The 20,998-nt window shown below is 34.0% G+C and overlaps 1 protein-coding gene and 1 long non-coding RNA gene across 3 annotated transcripts in view; one reads left to right on the top strand and one right to left on the bottom strand.

The window, feature by feature from the left end:
- LOC147011053 (multidrug and toxin extrusion protein 1-like) overlaps positions 1 to 20,998 on the top strand; it is a 226,908-nt gene that overhangs the window by 60,347 nt on the left and 145,563 nt on the right. For both annotated transcript variants that reach the window (XM_085858608.1, XM_085858609.1), the window contains exons 5-6: positions 558 to 600; positions 19,182 to 19,226. In XM_085858608.1, the coding sequence (XP_085714734.1) occupies positions 558 to 600; positions 19,182 to 19,226 (88 nt within the window). The remainder of the gene's footprint in view (positions 1 to 557; positions 601 to 19,181; positions 19,227 to 20,998) is intronic.
- LOC147011055 (uncharacterized) lies at positions 16,614 to 18,059 on the bottom strand. Its single transcript, XR_015052086.1, has 5 exons — positions 17,909 to 18,059; positions 17,628 to 17,813; positions 17,376 to 17,534; positions 17,045 to 17,102; positions 16,614 to 16,742 (listed from the first exon to the last, which is right to left on the bottom strand). It is a non-coding gene; the product is annotated as an uncharacterized LOC147011055 (long non-coding RNA).

The following is a 20,998-nucleotide window of genomic DNA, read 5'->3' as shown; positions in this document are numbered from 1 at the left end:
AGGAGTGGTGCTACCAAATTTCAGCTGGATTGTTTCAGTAGTTTGGCCAGAGAAATCGAAATAAGAGTTGGATGGATGGTGTGTGATGATGATACTTTATGAAGGGGTATGAACGTAAGGTGTGCTTCAGGCGTTGATAGCTTCTCTGGAATTTAAATTACAGAGAAGCTATCAATGCCTGAAGCACACCTTACGTTTATACCCCTTCATATTCAGAATCCTGCTTCAACCAGTTAACGTTTCCCATTGACTTATTGAAAATTATTAATTGGACGTAATCCATAACTTTGTGTGTATTGTAGTTGTGTTGTGCTGAATTTTGTACACCTGTCATTTTGACAGGTTTTTCCCCTAGTTTGGTATATTCTGATAAATGGAGGTGATAAAGATTGTGGGCAATGATGGTCGCAGTTACAGTATTTTTATAAATTTTGTAAGCATTATCGGATTGCAGAAACACTTACATGTTTGAATTATAACAAAACGTGTTCATAGGAAATATTATGTTTGTTTTATAACCCATTAGTATGCTCATGCTTGATTTTGCATTTTCCCAGACTGGCAAAGCATTATGTTGACATCTTCTGCTCTGCAATGCCCGTGAGTTTTCTCTCTCTCAAACCACACTTTACATCTTCCAATCAAGGAAACCTAAAAACATAATAATCTTGGACTGGGTGAGGAGGATAGCTTTGAGGTAACATACTTGTCATTGAGCTGTTGAACCTGGGTTTGAATCTTGACCCAGCTATAAACAGTCACCCAGGTGTTTGAGATGCAGGGTGATGCATCAATGTGTATGATGGATATCAGAAGGACATTGAGCTGGAGAACCCATGTGCCAGCACTGGATGTTAGTGGACATTAACGAATATAACCCTAGAAGGTGGGAGTAAATGAGGCCGTTAAAATAAGTAAAGATGTCACTATATTTCGGACGAGCGATTCATTGCTGTTGAAGTGATATTGAAACTTTTAACACCGTTTAAACTCCATAGCTGTAGATTTTATAGCCCAGATGAACAAATATTGTGGTAAACGTGAACCAATCAGATGTAGTTAATGTTTATCCAAGAGGATGGTGCAGAGGTCACACACGTAGCTTTGAGCTGTCTTACCTGTGTTTTATTCCCGACCTGACAATAAACTGTTGTATTGGTGCTTCGCAGGCAGAGCAGAGTGTTGCATCATGCAAAAAGTATGCATCCCTGCGATGGACCTAAATTTCGAAGCCACTTCTGCTGTCATTAGTTTTTGAACGTCAAAGTTCCCAGGGTGTTTATCCAAAACCCTGAACAATACATTTTGACCTGAATGCCGCAGGAAAAGCAATGTCAAACCACCGAGTGTCACATTTGCTATGACACTCCTTTGGCAGCACTGAACCTGCCTTTGGGATGGTGGGGACAAGAGGCAGAGGGTGGAGGGGAGTAGGGTGGATATATTGGTTCTGGCTCACTTTTCCCCATGTAAATGAATGGGGGATTTTCAGCGATTCCTATTTTTTTCCCTAAAAATAAACCCCCTTTTTATCCCAAGGTATATTTATTTGTCTCCCTTTTTAACCTGGAGGTTGAACCTCATTGAATTGAACACCTGGGGGTTGAACAGCTCACTCATTGAACCTATAAAGATTTGTTCATTCTCAAATTCCTTCAATAGTTTAATTTTCTTTGCACAATAATCCCCATCTAAAATATTGAAAAACAAAACATTTGAATCTTTATATTTTTTAAGATACCCGTTTTGTGCCATTACGAAATGATAAACTTCTCTTAATGCTCTTGTTTGACCACCTCCTGAGCCACATATCATTTTGAGATTATAGTAAATTGTTTTTTCATTGTTCAATTGATAACCATCAAAGTTTTCAGTCCATTCAAGGATATTCATTTTTTTCTTTACATCCTCTAACTTACTACTTTTTAAATTGATTCGCTTATTTGTTTTATTTACCTTTGTTTTAGTTATTTTTTCAATAAGACTTATTTGATATTTTTCACATTCATTATGTTTTCCATTTATATACCAAGACTGAGATTTTCTCCACTCTTTAGTTTGATTAATACTTGGTTTGATCATTTATATATTGCAAAAAAACGCGGCGGTAGCCCTTAAAAAACCCTAACCCATCTTACCATCGTTAAAACACAATCTATTCTATTCACTCTATCATACAATATCCATATGGAACACAATCTATTCCATTATCTAAAATAAATCTCTTATCATCAAAGACTCCTAATGCCTTTTTATTTACTTCTTCACTATATATGTTAGGTTTATAACTTCTTATTGCATTCATTTTCCTATATTCTTCTTTCTTATTCATCAAACAATTATAATAATTTCTAAAAGTTATTGATTTCTTTATTACATATTTCTTTATTCCCTTTAACCTCTTATAAATCTGATCACCATACTTATAAGCATATGCCTTTGCTCTCAATCCAATAAACTCACTCATTACTTTTCACCCAACTCATCCTTAAACTTACCAATAACCTTTTCATTCTTTTTGGAAAATAACTCACTCTTCTTGCTGAAATTACTTGTATCATATACTCCAATATTTTTCTTCATATCTTCATAAACATCATCAGTTTTTATACCTAGGATAAAACTATCAGTGTCCATATACAACAATGAAACATTTTCACCATACTCTTTCTTTAAGTCATTATACAAATAATCATACATCAATATCTTTGATAAATCAAGAACTGCTGTTCCAATATAAATTGGTTTATCCATTACAATACTTTCCTTTTTCATATGAATTGCAGAAAAGTTCTCTGAAAAAACCTCTTCTCTCTCAAAACTTGGTTTATTTATCAATCTCGAAGCTTCTTTCCAAGATGTTGCGAATCTAATATTTTGCCTGTTTCTAACATTATCCATAGTCTTTCCAAATACAGCATTATTCATTAATTTATAAAAGACCCTTCAAATTTTACTTTTGTATTTGCTCTCATATCTGTATTGAATTGAATATACTTTTTCACCCAAGGACTTTGTTTAAATTTTAAAACTCTATGAATTTTAGCTACTCTCAATCCTTCTCTCAAAAACTGTTTTAAGCTTCTCTGATGCAAAACATATCCCTCTTTATCATAGAATGTTGTTAATAACTTTTCTGTTGATTTGACTTTAATATTAAAACTTTTATGACAATCACTGAACCATTCTTTCTTTAGGGTTTCTTTCTCACATGCAAAAGGAAGGTCTTTATGCTTATTATGAAGATCACTCGGGTACTTCAATTCAACTTCAAAATAATAACCTTCTTCTTCGTCATTCAATTCCTCTTGAGAAGAAATAACAATATTCATCAAAGCCTTTTCATAATCCTTTTCTTCCACCCACTCTAATTTACCATAAGGCAGAGATTGAGACATTGCCCATCCATACAAATTATTAGCATCAAAATACATCAAATAATTACTATCTTTTTCACTATCATAATTTGGAAGATATTTATTATTTGCTTTCGCATATCTTTTTGAACATACTTGTGATATTCCACCTCTCTTGGACTTCTCAATCATCAAAAGCATATCAACATCACTGATTAAATCTATATCTTGTTTTGTCATTTTCAACATTGCACTCCAAGCTAAACCAGGAGCTGTGAAATAGTGGGCAGGATCTAATCCATAACAATTTTTATTATGACAGAGTGATCTAAAAGCTTCAAACACATCAGCTAACAATAAAACATCTGTTTTTAGATATAAATCATGATATTCTCCAAAGTTCTTTATCTTAAATATTTTCCATATTTCTTGGGCGTGTTTATATTCCTTATCACTTATCTCTTCTTCATAAAGGTTATTATAGAAACTTTCTTTTGAAGGAAGTTGTGTTTCTTTAAATCTCATAAATGAATCCATATAATCATAAGGATAAATTCCCTTACTTGAAAGAATTTTCTCTTTACTTTGAATTTCATTCCTTGTTTGAATTTCCTCTCTCGTGAGAATTCCTTCTTTAATCAGAATTTCATCTTCAATCTGAATTTCCTCTTTAGTTAGAATTTCATTCATTGTTCAAATTTTCTTTATAATTAGAATTTCATCTTCAGTTAGAATTTCTTCATTAATTTCCTCATTAATTAGAATTTCCTCTTTACTTTGAATTCTCTCTTTAATCTGAATTTCCTCTTTAGTGAGAATTTCCTGTTTTGGAAAGAATGAATTAAGATTTGGAAAAGAGTCCGTGGAGCTCAGATTTGATGCGAGGTAGGCTAGTGGTGTTCCCATAAACTCGTAAGAATCTAGAAACCTAATACGAGTTAAAGGTTTTGTGAATATCATTTTTGTAAATGAAATATACTTTTGACTTGTGTTTGTTATGGCAGAAATATTCCCTGGTGTTTTTGAAAGTTCATTTATAAATAGATGTGTATCATAGTTGGCGCTGTTGTGAAGAAAGACTGGAATAAAAGAAGGTAATTTATAATTAAGATTACAACAGGAATGAGCGGGACCTCAATATTTACCAGTAAGATGACAATGATCCCTAACTTTAGACTCCTTAATTTCCCCCTCACAAATATGACAGATATTGTTCTTTCTAAATTCTAATTTTTCTTCTTTGGTTAATTTCATCGGTTCATTTGTTTCTTTCATTAATTTAGTGAGTCTTATACAATCCTTTTCTAATCGTTTTACAAACTCTTGTGAAGCTTTTTTTTCACGATAATGTTCAAGTTTGTTATACTTTTCTCCAACAGATGATTTGATATAATAACAGAAACCACAAGGAATATGTTTTTGATATTTATTTGTATATGATTCTTTTGGATTAGGAGAAGCAGTATTTATCTTTTTAAGGATACATTCAAAATCAGCATATATCACAAATGGGTGCATGATAGATTTATTATAATCTTCAAAAGAAATCTTTTCACCAGGTTTAGGCATTGTAATTACAGCTGATTTATGATTACTACAATATTTTGAATGCTGTTCTAATCGTTCTTTTGTATGAAATGAATTAAGACATTGCTTACAAGGATATATTTTGTTTGCTGTTCTGAATACCTGAGAAGAGATTAATCTTGATAAATTATTGATGTATGTGTAATGTGAATTCTTTCCAACACTAAAATATAAAAGATCAATGTGTGTTTCTTCCTTTTTATAGTTGTTTGAAATTTTTTATACTTGAACTTTGTTTGTATCCGTTAATCCACATACATTAATAGAAAGATTATTCTTTTTCTCAAATTTAGGAATATCTGTTAGTGGCATTGGGAATTTAAAATCTTTAATGTCCAAGGTATTCTCATATTTCATGTATTGTTTTACTCTTTCTGAATTACATTTTGGTGGATGAAAGTGAGCAAGAACAGACCAGAGAAAACATTTATTATCATTGTTCTTAATATTAACAACTGCCTTCTTTAGTTTTATTTCTTTTGGTAATTCAATATAAGAAGAAGCTTTAAGAGGGTTTGATTTTAGAATGTGTATATCTAAAAAGATGATTTTTTTAATATTGAATCCACTTCCTACCACTGTATTATCAACATCCTCCTCTTGTCTTGATAGTTCTTCATAAACCCCACTATTCAAAAAATCTTGAAATGATGTTATAAAATGAAGATCTGTTCTCATATAAGGAGTATCTTCTTCATCTTGTCTTTTCATATTCATTTTCACTCCCATATAAAACTTTAAAGTTTTCATTTCTTTTAAATAACTTTTTCAACATCAGGTTTCACTATTTCAATTGATTCAGCTATTGATGATGGACCGGGTTCTCCAAATTGAAAAATCCTTATTTTTATATGCCCATTAAATGCCCCATCAGTGTTTTCAATATAATAGTCTCCCTTTACTTTAAACTCATTTTTCTTGTGTTTTTGTGATTGAAAATGTTTATTATAACTTCTCTTCAAAACATCCTTTGAACAGATATCACAATGTTTTCTTTCCAACTCAAGAGGAGATATTTTATGAAATAGATTAAATGTGTGTTTGTTGGTTCGGAGGTGTTTTCTATCATGTTTATATTTGTGATTACAAACATCGCAGTATGTTGTATTCACCATATTTATATAATAAAATTTTCTTGATGAAAATTTCGTTTATTTTACAGGTGAATCTGTGCTTAAAACCATTTTATCCTCCAACTTTTTCACTTAATAAATACAATGTTTCAAGACACAAAAGACAAGTTTCAATCAATCTCTTCATTTGTTAAAGATACTGAGAAATATGTCAAGGATGTAAAATTGAACAAAGATAAATATAACAACTATTGGATAAAAACTATTATGGTAAATAATATGAGTTCTTCAATTTCCTTCAGTGGAAGGGCTTTCAGTATACCTGGTAGAACATCAATTAAAGTATCTCTAACAAAAGTTTCTCCTCTCCTTCTAGTAATATATTCAAAACTAGAAAAAGCAATGAAACAAGAAAAAGTATCAAAAAACAAAAACCTTATGGATGAAGCTTTAGAAAGAAAAGATAAGACCATCTGTAATATGCAAGGAGAAATTTGTATTTTTTTCAACAACCCTAAAGATGTAAATCCTGATGAAATAAAGGATGTTAATATATCAGGTGAAATGACATTTCGTTCAATAGTAGTTAACGATCATTTTAAAATTACCTTTAATATAAAAAATGTTGTTGTTGAATCTGATAATGAAAAAAGTATATCGATATCGATGGTAATATTATTAAATATGAGTCAATATACAACTGAAAGTATAGATGAATTTCAGTTTAAGTAAAGTTTTACTTTATAAATATGCTAGACTTTCCTGATTCTCCATATGACAAATTTGAGAATTGTCCTGCGTGTGAAAGACGGGGATTAAACACAGAGTCAAAAGCCTATAAACAATGTATATTCTGTGATTATCTTCTAATTAATGATAATAAAAAATATAAAAAGGAAAATAATTCTTTTAGATTTACACCAAAAATGAATTACTTTACAAGATTGATTAGAGAAATGAATGTAAAGTATGAGGGTGATAACACACCTTTCCTTACAAGGGAAGAAACTGAACGTATAAGAGATATATTCAAAGGATTGTTGTTATCTATTATTCATGGATGTAATTTTCAGGGAAATATCAACACAAGATATTGTATAAATAAAATAATGGATTATCTTGAAATTAAACCTGAACTTAGGATAAAATATAGAGTTTCTAAAAAAGCCAATAATAAATTAAATAACCTATTTTCCAAATATATAAATGAATGATTTTTTTACCCATTTGGGAAAATAAGATAAAATTTAACAACCATAAAAATCTCCCAAATTCATTAAGGTGTCTCATAGTTGGTTCAAGTGGATGTGGAAAAACCTGCTTACTTTTAAAGATGCTACTCACTCCCAACTTTTTAGATTATGATAATTTAATAACTTTCACAAAGTCGAGTTTTCAACCAGAGTATCAACTACTCTCACAAGGTTTTAATGCTGGTCTTCAAAAAGAAGATATAATCGGTTTATTTAAACGTCAAAAAAACCTAAATGATTATCACATTGAAGATATAATTCAACTATTTTGTGATACACAGAGATGTAAAAAGAAATCAAATCCTATAACTTGTATTCTTAGTGATAATACGGATGATATACCGTCTCCCCAAGATTTGGATAAATCAAAAAAGAACCTCGTTATCTTTGATGATTGTGTTAATGAGAGAAACCAAACGGTAATGGACAGCTACTACACAAGAGGGAGACATTCTTCTTGTAATTGTATTTATCTTAGTCAATCGTACTTTCAACTTCCTCGTCGTTTCATCAGAAACAATGCTAATACTTTTATTTTATTCAAGTTAAATTCAATAGATATCAATAATTTTTGGAGAGATAATTGTTCTACATTATGTAGTAAAAAGAAATTTGAGGATAACATGAAGCAAACAACTGAAAAATATAAATATATTGTTGTGAAACAAGATGAGATATTAAGGGATATATTTTTTGTTTTATAAACAATTACATATATAAATGACAACTATTATTGTAAATCTTGTGGGTAAATCTGCTTCTGGAAAAAACTTTCATAAATCAAGGTTCTTGTGTAGTACAAATGAGAATATTGTAAATTTACTTAAAAAACACCCCGTGATACGCATTGTATCAACAACAACTAGAGCAATAAGACCTGGAGAAGTAAAAGGTGAAGATTATCACTATATTTCAGTGGAGGAACATATGCGATTGAGGAATGAAGGTCAAATATTTAAGGAGGTTTCTCTTGGTGCAACAAAATATTCACATTGTAAGAGTGAGTTAAGAAACTAAAATCTGGTGGTCTTGGGATATTAGAAACTAATCCAGAAGGAACGAGACAAATTATTAAACATCTGAGCGGAGTGAAGATTTTATCATTCGGTTTTGATGTTGATGAAGAAACTCAACGCAAATGTATGAAAAGCAGAGATGCAAGTATTAGTGAAGAAGAAATTACAACTCGAATTAATGTTAATAAAGAATTTGATGAAATATTTAAAGAAAGGATTTATTTGAACACATCTACTTGAATGATGAAGAAAAGGAAAATTTCCCTGTTGATCTTTACAATTCATTAAATGATATTTTACAATAAATAAATGGATGCAAAAGAAAGAGCAAGAAGATTTAAGGAACATCAAGAGTTGGTTTCAAAAGTTGTAAAACAGCAGGAAGACATAAAGAAGAAACGCAGACAGAAACTAACGGGCGAAGAAGCATTTGAAAGAAAACAAGAGAAATTTTTTAAACCACTTTTAAAAACTTCCCAAGAAAAAATGAAAGATGTTTCCACAGTTCCCACAGTAGAATATACTCCTAAAAAACTTCAAATGTTAAAAGATTTTGATCAAATGATGGAGGAAGAATTAGAGCATTTAGGAAGAATTAAAGGGATATGATGATGAAGGTTTATTTCAACAACTGGAAGAGATTAATCAACCCCCTGATTATATTGTGAATGCTCTTCAAAACAATGAATATTCAGCGGATTCACAAACCAAAGCAGGACTCATTCCAACAGAACAACCAGCAATATTTCATGTTCTTCAAGAAAAGGTATTGATATTTAATGATGAATTAAGGTTCTTAGGTTCTGCTCAACCCCCTGTTAAACTAACTCCGAGATTACTGTTTCTTCTCACAAAAGATGGAAGACAACGTTCAACTGTGAGGGATGAATCAAAGTATATTGATAAACCATTGGATATGGAAAATAATGATAATAGAGTATTTATTGATCTGCTGAACAATCTAAATTATGGGGTTATTCTTTCTGGTAAAAGTAGGAAGAATGAGAAGGAGAAACACATTATTCAGGCTTTAAGTATCCTTGGTTCAGGTGTTAGTTTTCTTCCAAATGACCCATCGCAATTAGTTAATAGACTGTTATTGTTGTTAGGTAGTAAGAAGGCTGGAAATAACAATTGTTTTAATGAAGCATCAGCCATTTTAGACCAGTTGATGAACATGAAAATAATTAATAAATCTCAATATAAAGACATTTTATCTCATATTAAATAAGATGAGAAGCACAATCCTGAGTTTTAATTTCACAACAAGTGACCACACTCTTCATTCCCATACCCACTACAACTTGACCCAACAAAAGAATATGAGGCATCTTTATTGTCCATGGAAACTTATAATACCTTATTTAATATAACCGAGAAAAATGACAAGTTTAGTTATAATCCCGGAAGTGGATACAATACGATAACAGTCTCACCCGGAGCATATGAGATTTCTCAAATATCTTCCAAAATTGCTCGTCTTATGAAAGAACAGGGTGATGAACCAAAAAATATTGTTATAGACATTCAAAAACATACTTCAAAATCAACGATTAAAGTTACAAATAACTACAAGGTTGATTTCACAATTGATAATTCATTTAGAGAGTTATTGGGTTTCTCCTCAAAAAAGATTGAAACTAATGGGACGTTTTACAGTGATAATGTCATTCAAATATCCTCAGGAATAAATTCGGTGTTAATTCACTGTGATTTGATTGATGGTGCTTATAATGATGGAAAAAAAAACAAATGCAATATTTTCATTCAGCGCATACTCAACCCCAATTGGTTATAAATTCAATATGGAACCCAAAAATTTGGTTTCTCTCCCTGTGTCAGGAAAAACCATACACAGAGTAAATTGTAGGATAACCGACCAAGATAATCGTATGATTTCTTTTAATGGAGAAGTTATATCCATCAGAATTCACCTACGTGAAGTTTTCCAATAAATAAATACGATGGTTATTGTGAGGAAACACGAGTTGGGAAAATATAAAATAATTACAGGGGATGGGATGTTCCTTTCCTCATACTACAAGGGTGAAGGTATGTATCTTGGTAGAGGATACTATAAACCTAAGAGACAAAGGGGTGTTGGACATCAATTTAGAGGAGATGGGATAATTGATACTCTCATGGGTATTGGTTCAACTATTCTAAAACATAAAGATCTAATTGGTTCAACTGCTTCTGCGGTGGGAAATGTAGCAGGTGCTGTAAAGAGCATAAAAGATGCCCAGAAGGAATCTCATAAATTACGAGCAATAAAAGAAATTAAGAAAGGTAAAACTCAGTTGTCCCCCCAAGAACGACAGAAAATAATTCAAATACTTGGATCAGGGTTTCAAAAGTTTTAACATCTTATTTCCTAAATAAATACAAGTATGGAAGCAATTGATAGTATCTATGATTTGGATGATACTATTATTACCTCAAACTCCCTAAAAAAGAAGATTACTTCAAGGTAAATGCAATAACTGGAACAGACTGGAATATGAATGGTACAAAAAGTTTTGAAATAAATAATCAACAAACCTATTTGAATCTATCCAAAAGTTTCTTGTTGTGTAAATTTAAATTCACTAAAGCTGGGAATAACACAAACGCTGCACTCGTAAATGATTTCTTCTGGAAAATGTTTGATAGTGTGCGTTTGTATGTTGGAACACAAGAAGTTGAAGCGGTTGATTATGTCTCTGCTGTATCTGAAATGATGAAATTTACACTCTATACATTCAGTGATAGAATGGGAAAGGGGTCTGTCGAAGGTTTTATTCCTGATATGTCAACGTGAACAAACACAGACCCTGAATATACCCAAAGGAAAGGAATGTATAATGATGATACAAAAGCAGAAAATAGTTTTACTGTGGCAGTTCCTCTTAAAGGTATATTTGGATTTTGTGATCATGATAAAGTTCTGTATGGTCTTAAAATTAGATTTCAACTACAAAGGAATGATAATGAAAATCGATTGCTTTTTAGTGTTGGTAGTGCTTTTGGTGATCAGAATAAATTTGTAATTGAGGAGATGAGTTGGTATATCAGTGAATATACTCCTAATCTTAAAACAGAAGAGATGTTGAATCGAAGACTTAATTCAAAGAAACCACTCAGTGCATCATATCTCAAAAGAAGATGTCAACACGTTAAACTCAACCAAACTACTTACACGTGGAATTTGGGTGTTCTGGAAGGAAAGCCACGATATCTGTGGATCATTTTTAAAAAGCCAGATGGTGATACTGCGACTGATAAGAATAATGCATTGAGTGATAATGCTAAGGTGAAACAACTTCGCGTTTCTCTAGATGGAACATTTTATCCACGAGATAGATTGGAAATTAATTGGGAAAAAAATGATTTTGCTGAAGCATACAAGTCTTACCAAAAGGTGTGTGAAAGTAATGGAAATAAAGAACCTATTTTGGATATGACAGCATTTAACAGTTTGTATACAATCTATGCGTTTGACCTGAGCGCTCAAAAGGAAACTATAAAGTCTAATCGAGTGGATACTTCCCTATACATTGAAAGAGGAGAGAGTGAAGAAGTTGATACATATTGTTTGCTTTTGGAAGAAACAGAATTGCAGATTAATACAGATAATGGTGTGATGATTAGTCTCACATAATTTTTTGTTAAATAAATGAGTGGCAAAATACCAACTTGGTTATATGTTAATCAAATCAATCTTCATAAACTATCATCTTGTGTTCAAAATCAAAAGCCTTGTATGATTAATGTTAATACAATTCAGAGAAAAGGAGCAGTAAGAATTGATGTTTTGCTCACAAGAGAACAGGTTAAAATCTTGAATGACACTGGTTCACTTAAAATTAAAATGACAAAACCAATGTTGAAAAAAATATTTAATAAGAGAGACGACTGGAGGATTTCTCCCATTTCTAATTCCTTTATTTGCTGGTTTAAGTGCGGTTGGAGCATTGACGGGTGGTATTTCAACAGCGGTGAAAACTGCCAACGAAAGGAAGGCTCAACTTCAGGCTCAAAAAGAATTGGAAAGACATAACAAAGAGTTGGAGAAACAAATTAGTGGAAGTGGTGTAATTGTAAATTTTGCTGAAAAACTTGAAGGTCTGCCTGATAAAGCGAGATTGTTAGTTGGAGATATGCTTTCTTCTATAGCACAAGCAGGTGTAAAATTAACGAAAAGAGGTAATGGATTATATCTTTCTAATAAATAAATGAGCATTGATGAGTGGTTGAAAGAATTTGGAAAGAATACAACATCAAATTTACAACTTGTCAAATATTGTAAGAAATTAAAAATTCATAATGTGGTTATTTGTATGAGAGATGAATTAACAAATGTGCCGAAACATACAAAGAATATTATTATGAACTTAGAAGATAATAATGGGAACGGTTCTCATTGGGTTTGTGTTTTTAATAGTCAAGACAAATATTATTTTGATAGTTTTGGTCTTCCACCACCTGTTGAAGTCATAAAATTCTTACAGAATGGTGTTTATCAAACATTTCAAGTCCAAGAATTAAATTCCAAGTGTTGTGGTCAATTATGTCTATATGTGTTATTTCAACTCAACAAAAATAAAAAAAAATTATGATATTATTTTTAATCTAATATAAATGACATGTTTGTAAAGATGGTTCTATCTTTAGTGTATCTCAATAACTGGATATTGATTTATCAAATTATTACACAAAGGCACAGGCTGAACGACATAAATATCATATAACCAAAAATATTAACATGAAAAATGCTTATAAATTAAAAAATTATCCAAGCCCGACTGACGCGAATGACTTGGTGAGATTAAGCGATTTATCACAATATATATATATATATATATATATATATATATATATATATATATATATATATATATATATATATATATATATATATATATATATATATATCCTTAAATAAAACGGCCGTGTATTCCAAAGATACAGAAGTGTTGATATTATCTCCAGGTCATACAGAATTCACAGTTCGAATTAAAATAATTTTTTTATGAAGAAGGGCGTATCGTTTGTATGAGAATAGAACAATGGGGGTATGATATGAATGATTTAGGGTATAATTGGTCATTTAAAATTAAACTCGAAGACCTGGAACAATTAAATCAGTCTCGTAAGGAAGAATATTATCCACTTGGTATCGAGAATGAGTTTTGTGGGGTCACGATTAGTAAACAACAAATAAAATAATTTAATAAGGGTAAATATAATAATGGTTTTGCCCTTGTTTATCTCATGAAAACAGAAAAAACAGGATTATATATAATAAGTAAGGAAATACAAAATGATTTAACTATGGGAAGATGGAGAGGTGTTTCGTGCCATAATATTATTCTAACATATATTTCTAATACATAAATGACAGCAAGAAGGCTTCAAGAAAATTATCATTTTTTGTGTCCAAGCATACCTTCAAGAAAAGGGTATTTGGTATTTTAATAAATATGTTCTACAACATGAGAATGAGGTATTTTCAATAAAAGATTGGCATTATGCTGATGTTTAGAAACCGACAACTTTAGATTTAATGAGAATGTTAAATAATGAAAAAATTATAAAGTTAAGAAAACACAAGGCTCTTTTCGAAAATCAGAAGAAATTTTATTGGTTTCCTGTTGTAAAAATTATTTTGGATGCAGGAATAATAAGAAATCCTGATGAATATATGTATGATTTTCTATGGGGTGTAAGCGATTCAAGGATAATAAGGGATGAGGAAGGAGTTGAAGAAGAGAGGGAAGAGGAGGAAAAGGAGAAGAGAGAGAAGGAGGAAAGAGAGAAGAGAGAGAGGGAGGAAAGAGAGAAGAGAGAGAGGGATGAAAGGGAGAAGAGAGAGAAAAGAGCGAGACGAAATAAATATGAAAATATGGAAACCAGTGAGATGAAAAAAAGATTGGGGGTATTACAGAAAATAACTCAACCCACCGAGGAGGAAAACAAAGAATTGACATCTCTAATTGCAATACTTTCGATAAGACTATTTTCATCGGCAAGGTATTGATTTCAATTCAAGTTTTTCATTTTTATTTTTTTTTCTTAAATAAATGGAGGAGAGAGTGAAGGCATTTCTAAGGATTCTTTATGTTTTAAAAATTAAGATTCAAATGTGCATGTTGGAAACTAAAAAGGTTTTTGCACTCTGCAGGAATTTTTCACATAAATAAATGAGTTATTGTCTCAAATGTAAAAAGAAAACTAATACTAAAAATATTTCATATATTAAAAGTAAAAATAACAGGGTTATACAAAAAGGTATATGTTTGGTGTGTGGTTCAAAAAAAAAAAATTAATCTCCAAACACAAACGAGGAGGAGATATAAAAAAGTTTTTATTCGGAAGTAAATTTACAACTACTGCAATACCAGGGGAATTACATCTTCGAGGGTATTCTTTCTGTGGTCCAGGCACAAACTTGGATAAACGATTAGATGAGGCAGACAATCCTAAATCCTGGAGTAAGCCTATCAATAGAGTTGATGAAGTGTGCATGAGACATGATATTGATTATGGGAATACCACAACGTTGGAAGAAAAGTATGAAGCCGATAGAGAAATGTTGTATAATTTGTCTCTGATACAAAATCCAACCTTGAGAGAAAAAGTTGATCGGTTCATTGTGAAGAAGATGATCAGTGCTAAATTGAAACTTGGACTTGGAAATTCAAAAAACTTATAGGCTCTAATGATGTCATTAAGACTGAAGAGCAATTAGCTGATGAATTACATAAACCAATATTCACAAAGTTTCAGAGAAGGAAAGTTTATTCCAAGGAAGTTGATTATATCTGGTCTGCTGATTTGATTGAACTCAATAATGATAAGGGGTACTCAATGATAAGGGGGAACTCAATAATGATAATTTGTGATTTCGAAACTCAGACACCATATTCTGTTTTGAAACAAAAAGTGGATAATGTATAATCTTTCCCAGCAATCTTCTACAGATGTCTTGTGATTTCGAAACTCAGTATGCTTTAACCGTTATTGATTTGAGGAGTAGATACGTATGGGTTACACCTTTAAAAAACAAAACAGGTTATACTCTTATGTTAGCGTTTCAACAGATATTTAATAAAAGTAAGAGAAAACCTAAAAAATTGTGGACTGATGAGGGTAGAGAGTTTTATAACAAGCCATTTATGAATTTTCTAAAAAATAACAGTATTACATTATACAGTACCTTTAATGAAGGGAAGGCAGTTGTTGTTGAACGTTTTAATCGTACCTTAAAAGAGAGACTATATAAAAAATTCACACAACTCGGTTCACAACAATGGTCATCTTTTATTCAGGATATTGTGGATAAGTATAATGACACGATTCACACGTCAACAAATATGAAACCATCAGAAACATTTACAAAATTAAAATATGAAAAAGAGATTAATGTCAGAAAATCTAAATTCAAAGTTGGTGATATCGTAAGAATATATAGGTGGAAATCTCATTTTGAAAAGGGTTATATTAAAAGATGGACGAACGAGCTTTTTAAAATTGTTGATGTAATAGATACGGTTCCTTGGACTTATAAGATATATGATTTGGAAGGGGAAGAGATTTTAGGTTCATTTTATTCACAGGAATTACAAAAGACAAAGATAAATTGAAATTTTTTGACTCCACCCCTTTTTGACTCCGCCCACACAAAACCCACCCACATAAACCACACACAAACCCCACACAAACCCCCCACAAGCTCCACACAAAAACTCCACACACACAAACCCCTCACAAGCTCCACCCATATTCATCATATTCACATAATTAGTGATTAGTTAATTAGTTCCCCACACACAACATGTTTATTTAATTAAAAAATTATCCACCCATCCACACAAGCTCCACCCATCCACCCATCTCTCCACCCATCCATTTATCCACACAAACCTCATCCACATAAACCCTGCCCACATAAACGCCCTCCCACAAGCCCCGCCCACACACGCCCCTCCCACATAAACCCCTCCCACACAAGCCCCGCCCACACACGCCCCTCCCACCGAAGCCCCACCCACACAAGCCCCACCCACACAAGCCCCACCCACCGAAGCCCCACCCACACAAGCCCCACCCACACAAGCCCCACCCACACAAGCCCCGCCCACACAAGCCCCGCCCACACAAGTCCCACCCCCTCATCCCCCCTGTGCACCCCCACCTTTGACCCACCACCTCCCTCATCCCACCCCCACCCTTCCCCACACACACACATGGGGAGGGGAGGGATGGGATGAGGGGGTGATGGGTCATTGGGGGAGCGCACCTACCCCCCCTTCATGTCTTAATCCTTTTTTTGAAATTTAAAATCAAGTCATTGTAAACAAAGCAAATATAATTTATTAAAATTGAAAATATTAAATATTCATTTGCGAGAATGTATAATCTTTCCCAGCAATCTTCTACAGATGTCTTGTGATTTCGAAACTCAGACACCATATTCTGTTTTGAAACAAAAAGTGGATAATAATTAGGTTTTATAAAGATAATTACATGGTAATATGAGTAAGCCTGGTGTTGGTTCTAAGTTCAAGCCTCATTGACCACTGAATTAACACACCAGCCTCGTTGACCACTGAATTAACACACCAGGAGCCTGTCATCCTTTCAAGGCCAATAAAATGAATTCCAGTTTACTGGCAAAACCGCGTCCAAACTAATGATGCAACCAACATAAGACGACATTCTAAAGAGAGAGTGATATTAATAAAAAAATAACTAAATAATAATTCAGAAACATGTACCTCCAGAAAATCATGTGTTGTACAAGATTGCTTCAACAGCTGATGTTGTGTGATAGTGCTGAAAATAAAATAAAATAATAAGTCAAGGGTATAGAAGGAGAGACAGACAGAGAGAGGTAGGTAGAAAGACAGACAGAGAGAGATATAAACAGACAGGGAAAGCGACACACACACACACACACACACACACACACACACACACACACACACACACACACACACACACACACACACACACACACACACATATATATATATATATATATATATATATATATATATATATATATATATATACACACACACACACACACACACACACGTGTCTCACCATTGGTTTAATTCATTCGAGATCAGAGGCCATGATAAGACTTCGTACCAGTCATTATAAATGTTTTTCAATTCTCTTCTAAAATCATTGACCTCTTCAATAAGAGCATTCATTTGATGCACCTCATCGTGATATGTAAACTCCACTTCTTCCAAGGACCTGTCAGGAAAAAATATATATTTTCGCATTATCACGATTTAATTTATAATCAATTGCTTCATCGTTCAAAGAGGAACCAATACACAGGCTGACCAACTTTGTGTTGAGCTGTTTTGTTCATCGGAAGAGAGTGAGTCCATGTCTCTGGGCCGTGATAAGACGTCGTGTCAGTCTTTAAAAATGTTTTTCAATTCTCTTCTAAGATGATTGACCTCTTCAATAAGAGCTTAAATTTCATGCACCTCGTCGTGATATGTAAACTGCTCTTCTTCCAAGGACCTGCCAAGAAAAAAAAAATATATATCAGAATTATCACGATTTAATTTATAATCAATTGCTTCATCGTTCAAAGAGGAACCAATACACAGGCTTACCAACTTTGTGTTGAGCTGTTTTGTTCGCGGAAGAAAGATCGCTCATGTCTCAGTTGTAAAAATGAAAATCCCGTCTGGCAGAAACTTTGTCTGGCGAATCACTTATAAAGCAACGATGAGGAGATTGTTTAAGCATTGGGTGCGGCCACAGGAAATGACGCTTTGGGCAAGGCAGCTTGGAAAATAACTGGGCGATTATATTCTCAAATTGTATGAATCATTTTCAAAACATACTTAAAATACCCTGAAATGGTTTTGATTAAACATGTTTTCAGTTCGTGTTCTGAGATAAAATATAAACACGAGACCTTGTCTCACAGAATAGTTCCTGTTTTTCTTTTCACAGCACGACCGTGTCAAAAAAAACACTTCCTCATTTTCACGGCATGAACTGAAAACATTTGAAACAAAACTTTTTTTTTGCGTGGTTTATACACAAAAATGATTTGCAACTCGGGCGGTGGCCAGATGAGATCATTAAGAGAAGTTTATCATTTCGTAATGGCACAAAAGGGGTATCTTAAAAAATATAAAGATTCAAATGTTTTGTTTGTCAATATTTTAGATGGGGATTATTGTGCAAAGAAATGGGGATTTGAGCCTGGTGTTGGCGCAGTGGTTAGGGCAGCGGCTTGGGATCCAAAAGGTCCTGAGTTCAAGCCCCGTTGGGCCACTGCATTAATACACCAGGGGGTTGACTCAGCCTGTCATCCTTCCGAGGTCGGCGAAATGAGTACCAGTATACTGGGCCGGTGTATACCCCAGTTAAAATAGGTGTACTATATCCCTGTGTCGTAAGAGGCGACCAGGGTTGCGTCAGGAAGGGCATCCGGCGTAAAACATGTGCCAAATCACTATGCGGATCATACGGATGATCCGCTGTGGCGACCCCTAACGGGAGCAGCCGAAAGAAGAAGAAGAAGAAGAAGAAGATTATTGTGCAAAGAAAATTAAACTATTGAAGGAATTTGAGAATGAACAAATCTTTATAGGTTCAATGAGTGAGCTGTTCAACCCCCAGGTGTTCAATTCAATGAGGTTCAACCTCCAGGTTAAAAGGGGAGACAAATAAATATACCTTGGGATAAAAAGGGGGTTTATTTTTAAGGAAAAAAAATAGGAATCGCTGAAAATCCCCCATTCATTAACATGGGGAAAAGTGAGCCAGAACCAGTATATCCACCCTACTGAGGGGGAAGAGATGGATTGAATGGAAAGGAAGAGATGTCACATTTGTTTTTGCTGCTTTGTTATTTTCTCCCTTATCTTTCAGGCATTCTTCCTCTTTCAATTAGAAACAAAGTACCTCATGAACCAGGTAAGATGTTTGCAGTACTTTTTTTTAACTTAAGTATTATTTTAACTGATGAGTGAAACAGAATTATCAAATTCAGAATTCCAATGTGTTATGCTCTTCCAGTATGAGAAAATTATAACATTTCGAGAAATTTCCTGGGAAGTAATTAAATGAGAAAGGATGGAGGATCATGCAAGTTTGTTGCCAAGTGAACAGATTGATCAGAAACTAAATCTGTTCGAGGTTAAGCAAATAAAATACTGTTCATTGTTCAGAGACACAAGATAATCATTTTGGAAAATGAACTTCACAAGTTTGTCAATGACTTCCAACAACAGCTTTTTAAAAGTAATATCTTGTCTTATGTAGTTTTTAACGAGCAAATACAACTAGTTGCTTTGCTGAAGGGGACAATAAATGGTGGGGGGGGCATATGGAGGAAGAGAGAGAGAGGAGAAAAAGAGAGAGACACACACACACACACACACACACACACACACACACACACACACACACACACACACACACACACACACACACACACACACACACACACTTTGAGCCCTGGCAGGTCTCTGTTTCACCCATTAAACATACACATGCTGGAGGCACCCAAAATGTCAAGCCACGTATACTGACGTCTCCGGATGTTTATAAGCATTGCAATGTACCCAGCGATTTGTAGCTATGATGAACAGGCATTCGACAATATCAGTGAGGAAAGTGAAAACAACAACTTTATCGTGAATAAATTGCTGTGGCGTGTTCCAAGTCAAGACATGGTTGAGCAGGCCAAAAAACATGGCAGGTTCAGATCCAAGCGAGGTTACCCAGGAAACGCCTTAAGACCGAGAGATCGAGGTGGCCGAGGATTGCCTGATGAAGGATATAATTAAATAAGGCCGTTACTTATCTTCAAAAGGGGTGTTTTAATTAAACCAAACACCCAATTTTCACGCTTTCACTACGTTGGAGTTTTCTTAGTATGCATGCAAAGTTTCAGGCTGCTTGGTTTTATAGTTTTGGAGTTATGGAGGAGACACACTGAAATACACATACCCATTGCCTTTTATTAGTATAGACGAGCATGTACTACCACCCTTCGCTTCACTGACAGGCATATAAAGATAGGTGGGGGAAGACAGAAAAAGGGGTGAGGGAGAGGAGAAAGAGGGGGGGGTGAGTAACTCCTAACTACACGTCTATAGACACTGCAGGGGGGAGGCAGTGTGAGGAGGGCTGGTGGAAGTGAGAGAAAGAGAGAGGGAGGGCACTGGGAGAGAGAGAGAGAGAGAGAGAGAGAGAGAGAGAGAGAGAGAGAGAGAGAGAGAGAGAGAGAGAGAGAGAGAGAGAGAGAGAGAGAGAGAGAGAGAGAGAGAGAGAGAGAGAGAGAGACAAGAGAGACAGACAGACACAGACAGACAGACAGACAGACAGACAGACAGACAGACAGACAGAGAGAGAGAGAGAGAGAGAGAGAGAGAGAGAGAGAGAGAGAGAGAGAGAGAGAGAGAGAGAGAGAGAGAGAGAGAGAGAGAGAGAGAGAGAGAGAGAGAGACAGACAGACAGACAGAGAGAGAGAGAGAGAGAGAGAGAGAGAGAGAGAGAGAGAGAGAGAGAGAGAGAGAGAGACACAAGAGAGACAGACAGACACAGACAGACAGACAGACAGACAGACAGACAGACAGACAGACAGACAGACAGAGAGAGAGAGAGAGAGAGAGAGAGAGAGAGAGAGAGAGAGAGAGAGAGAGGTGCTTGAGGAGAGCGCTGCACTTTGTTGGGAGGGGGGA

Source organism: Eptatretus burgeri, chromosome 16, assembly GCF_056783735.1.
Source record: "Eptatretus burgeri isolate ZD-2024b chromosome 16, Ebu_testis_v1, whole genome shotgun sequence".
NCBI classification, from domain to species: Eukaryota; Metazoa; Chordata; class Myxini; order Myxiniformes; family Myxinidae; genus Eptatretus; species Eptatretus burgeri.
The sequence above is the reverse complement of the archived record's forward strand: the minus strand, read 5'-3'. Positions and strand labels throughout refer to the sequence as shown.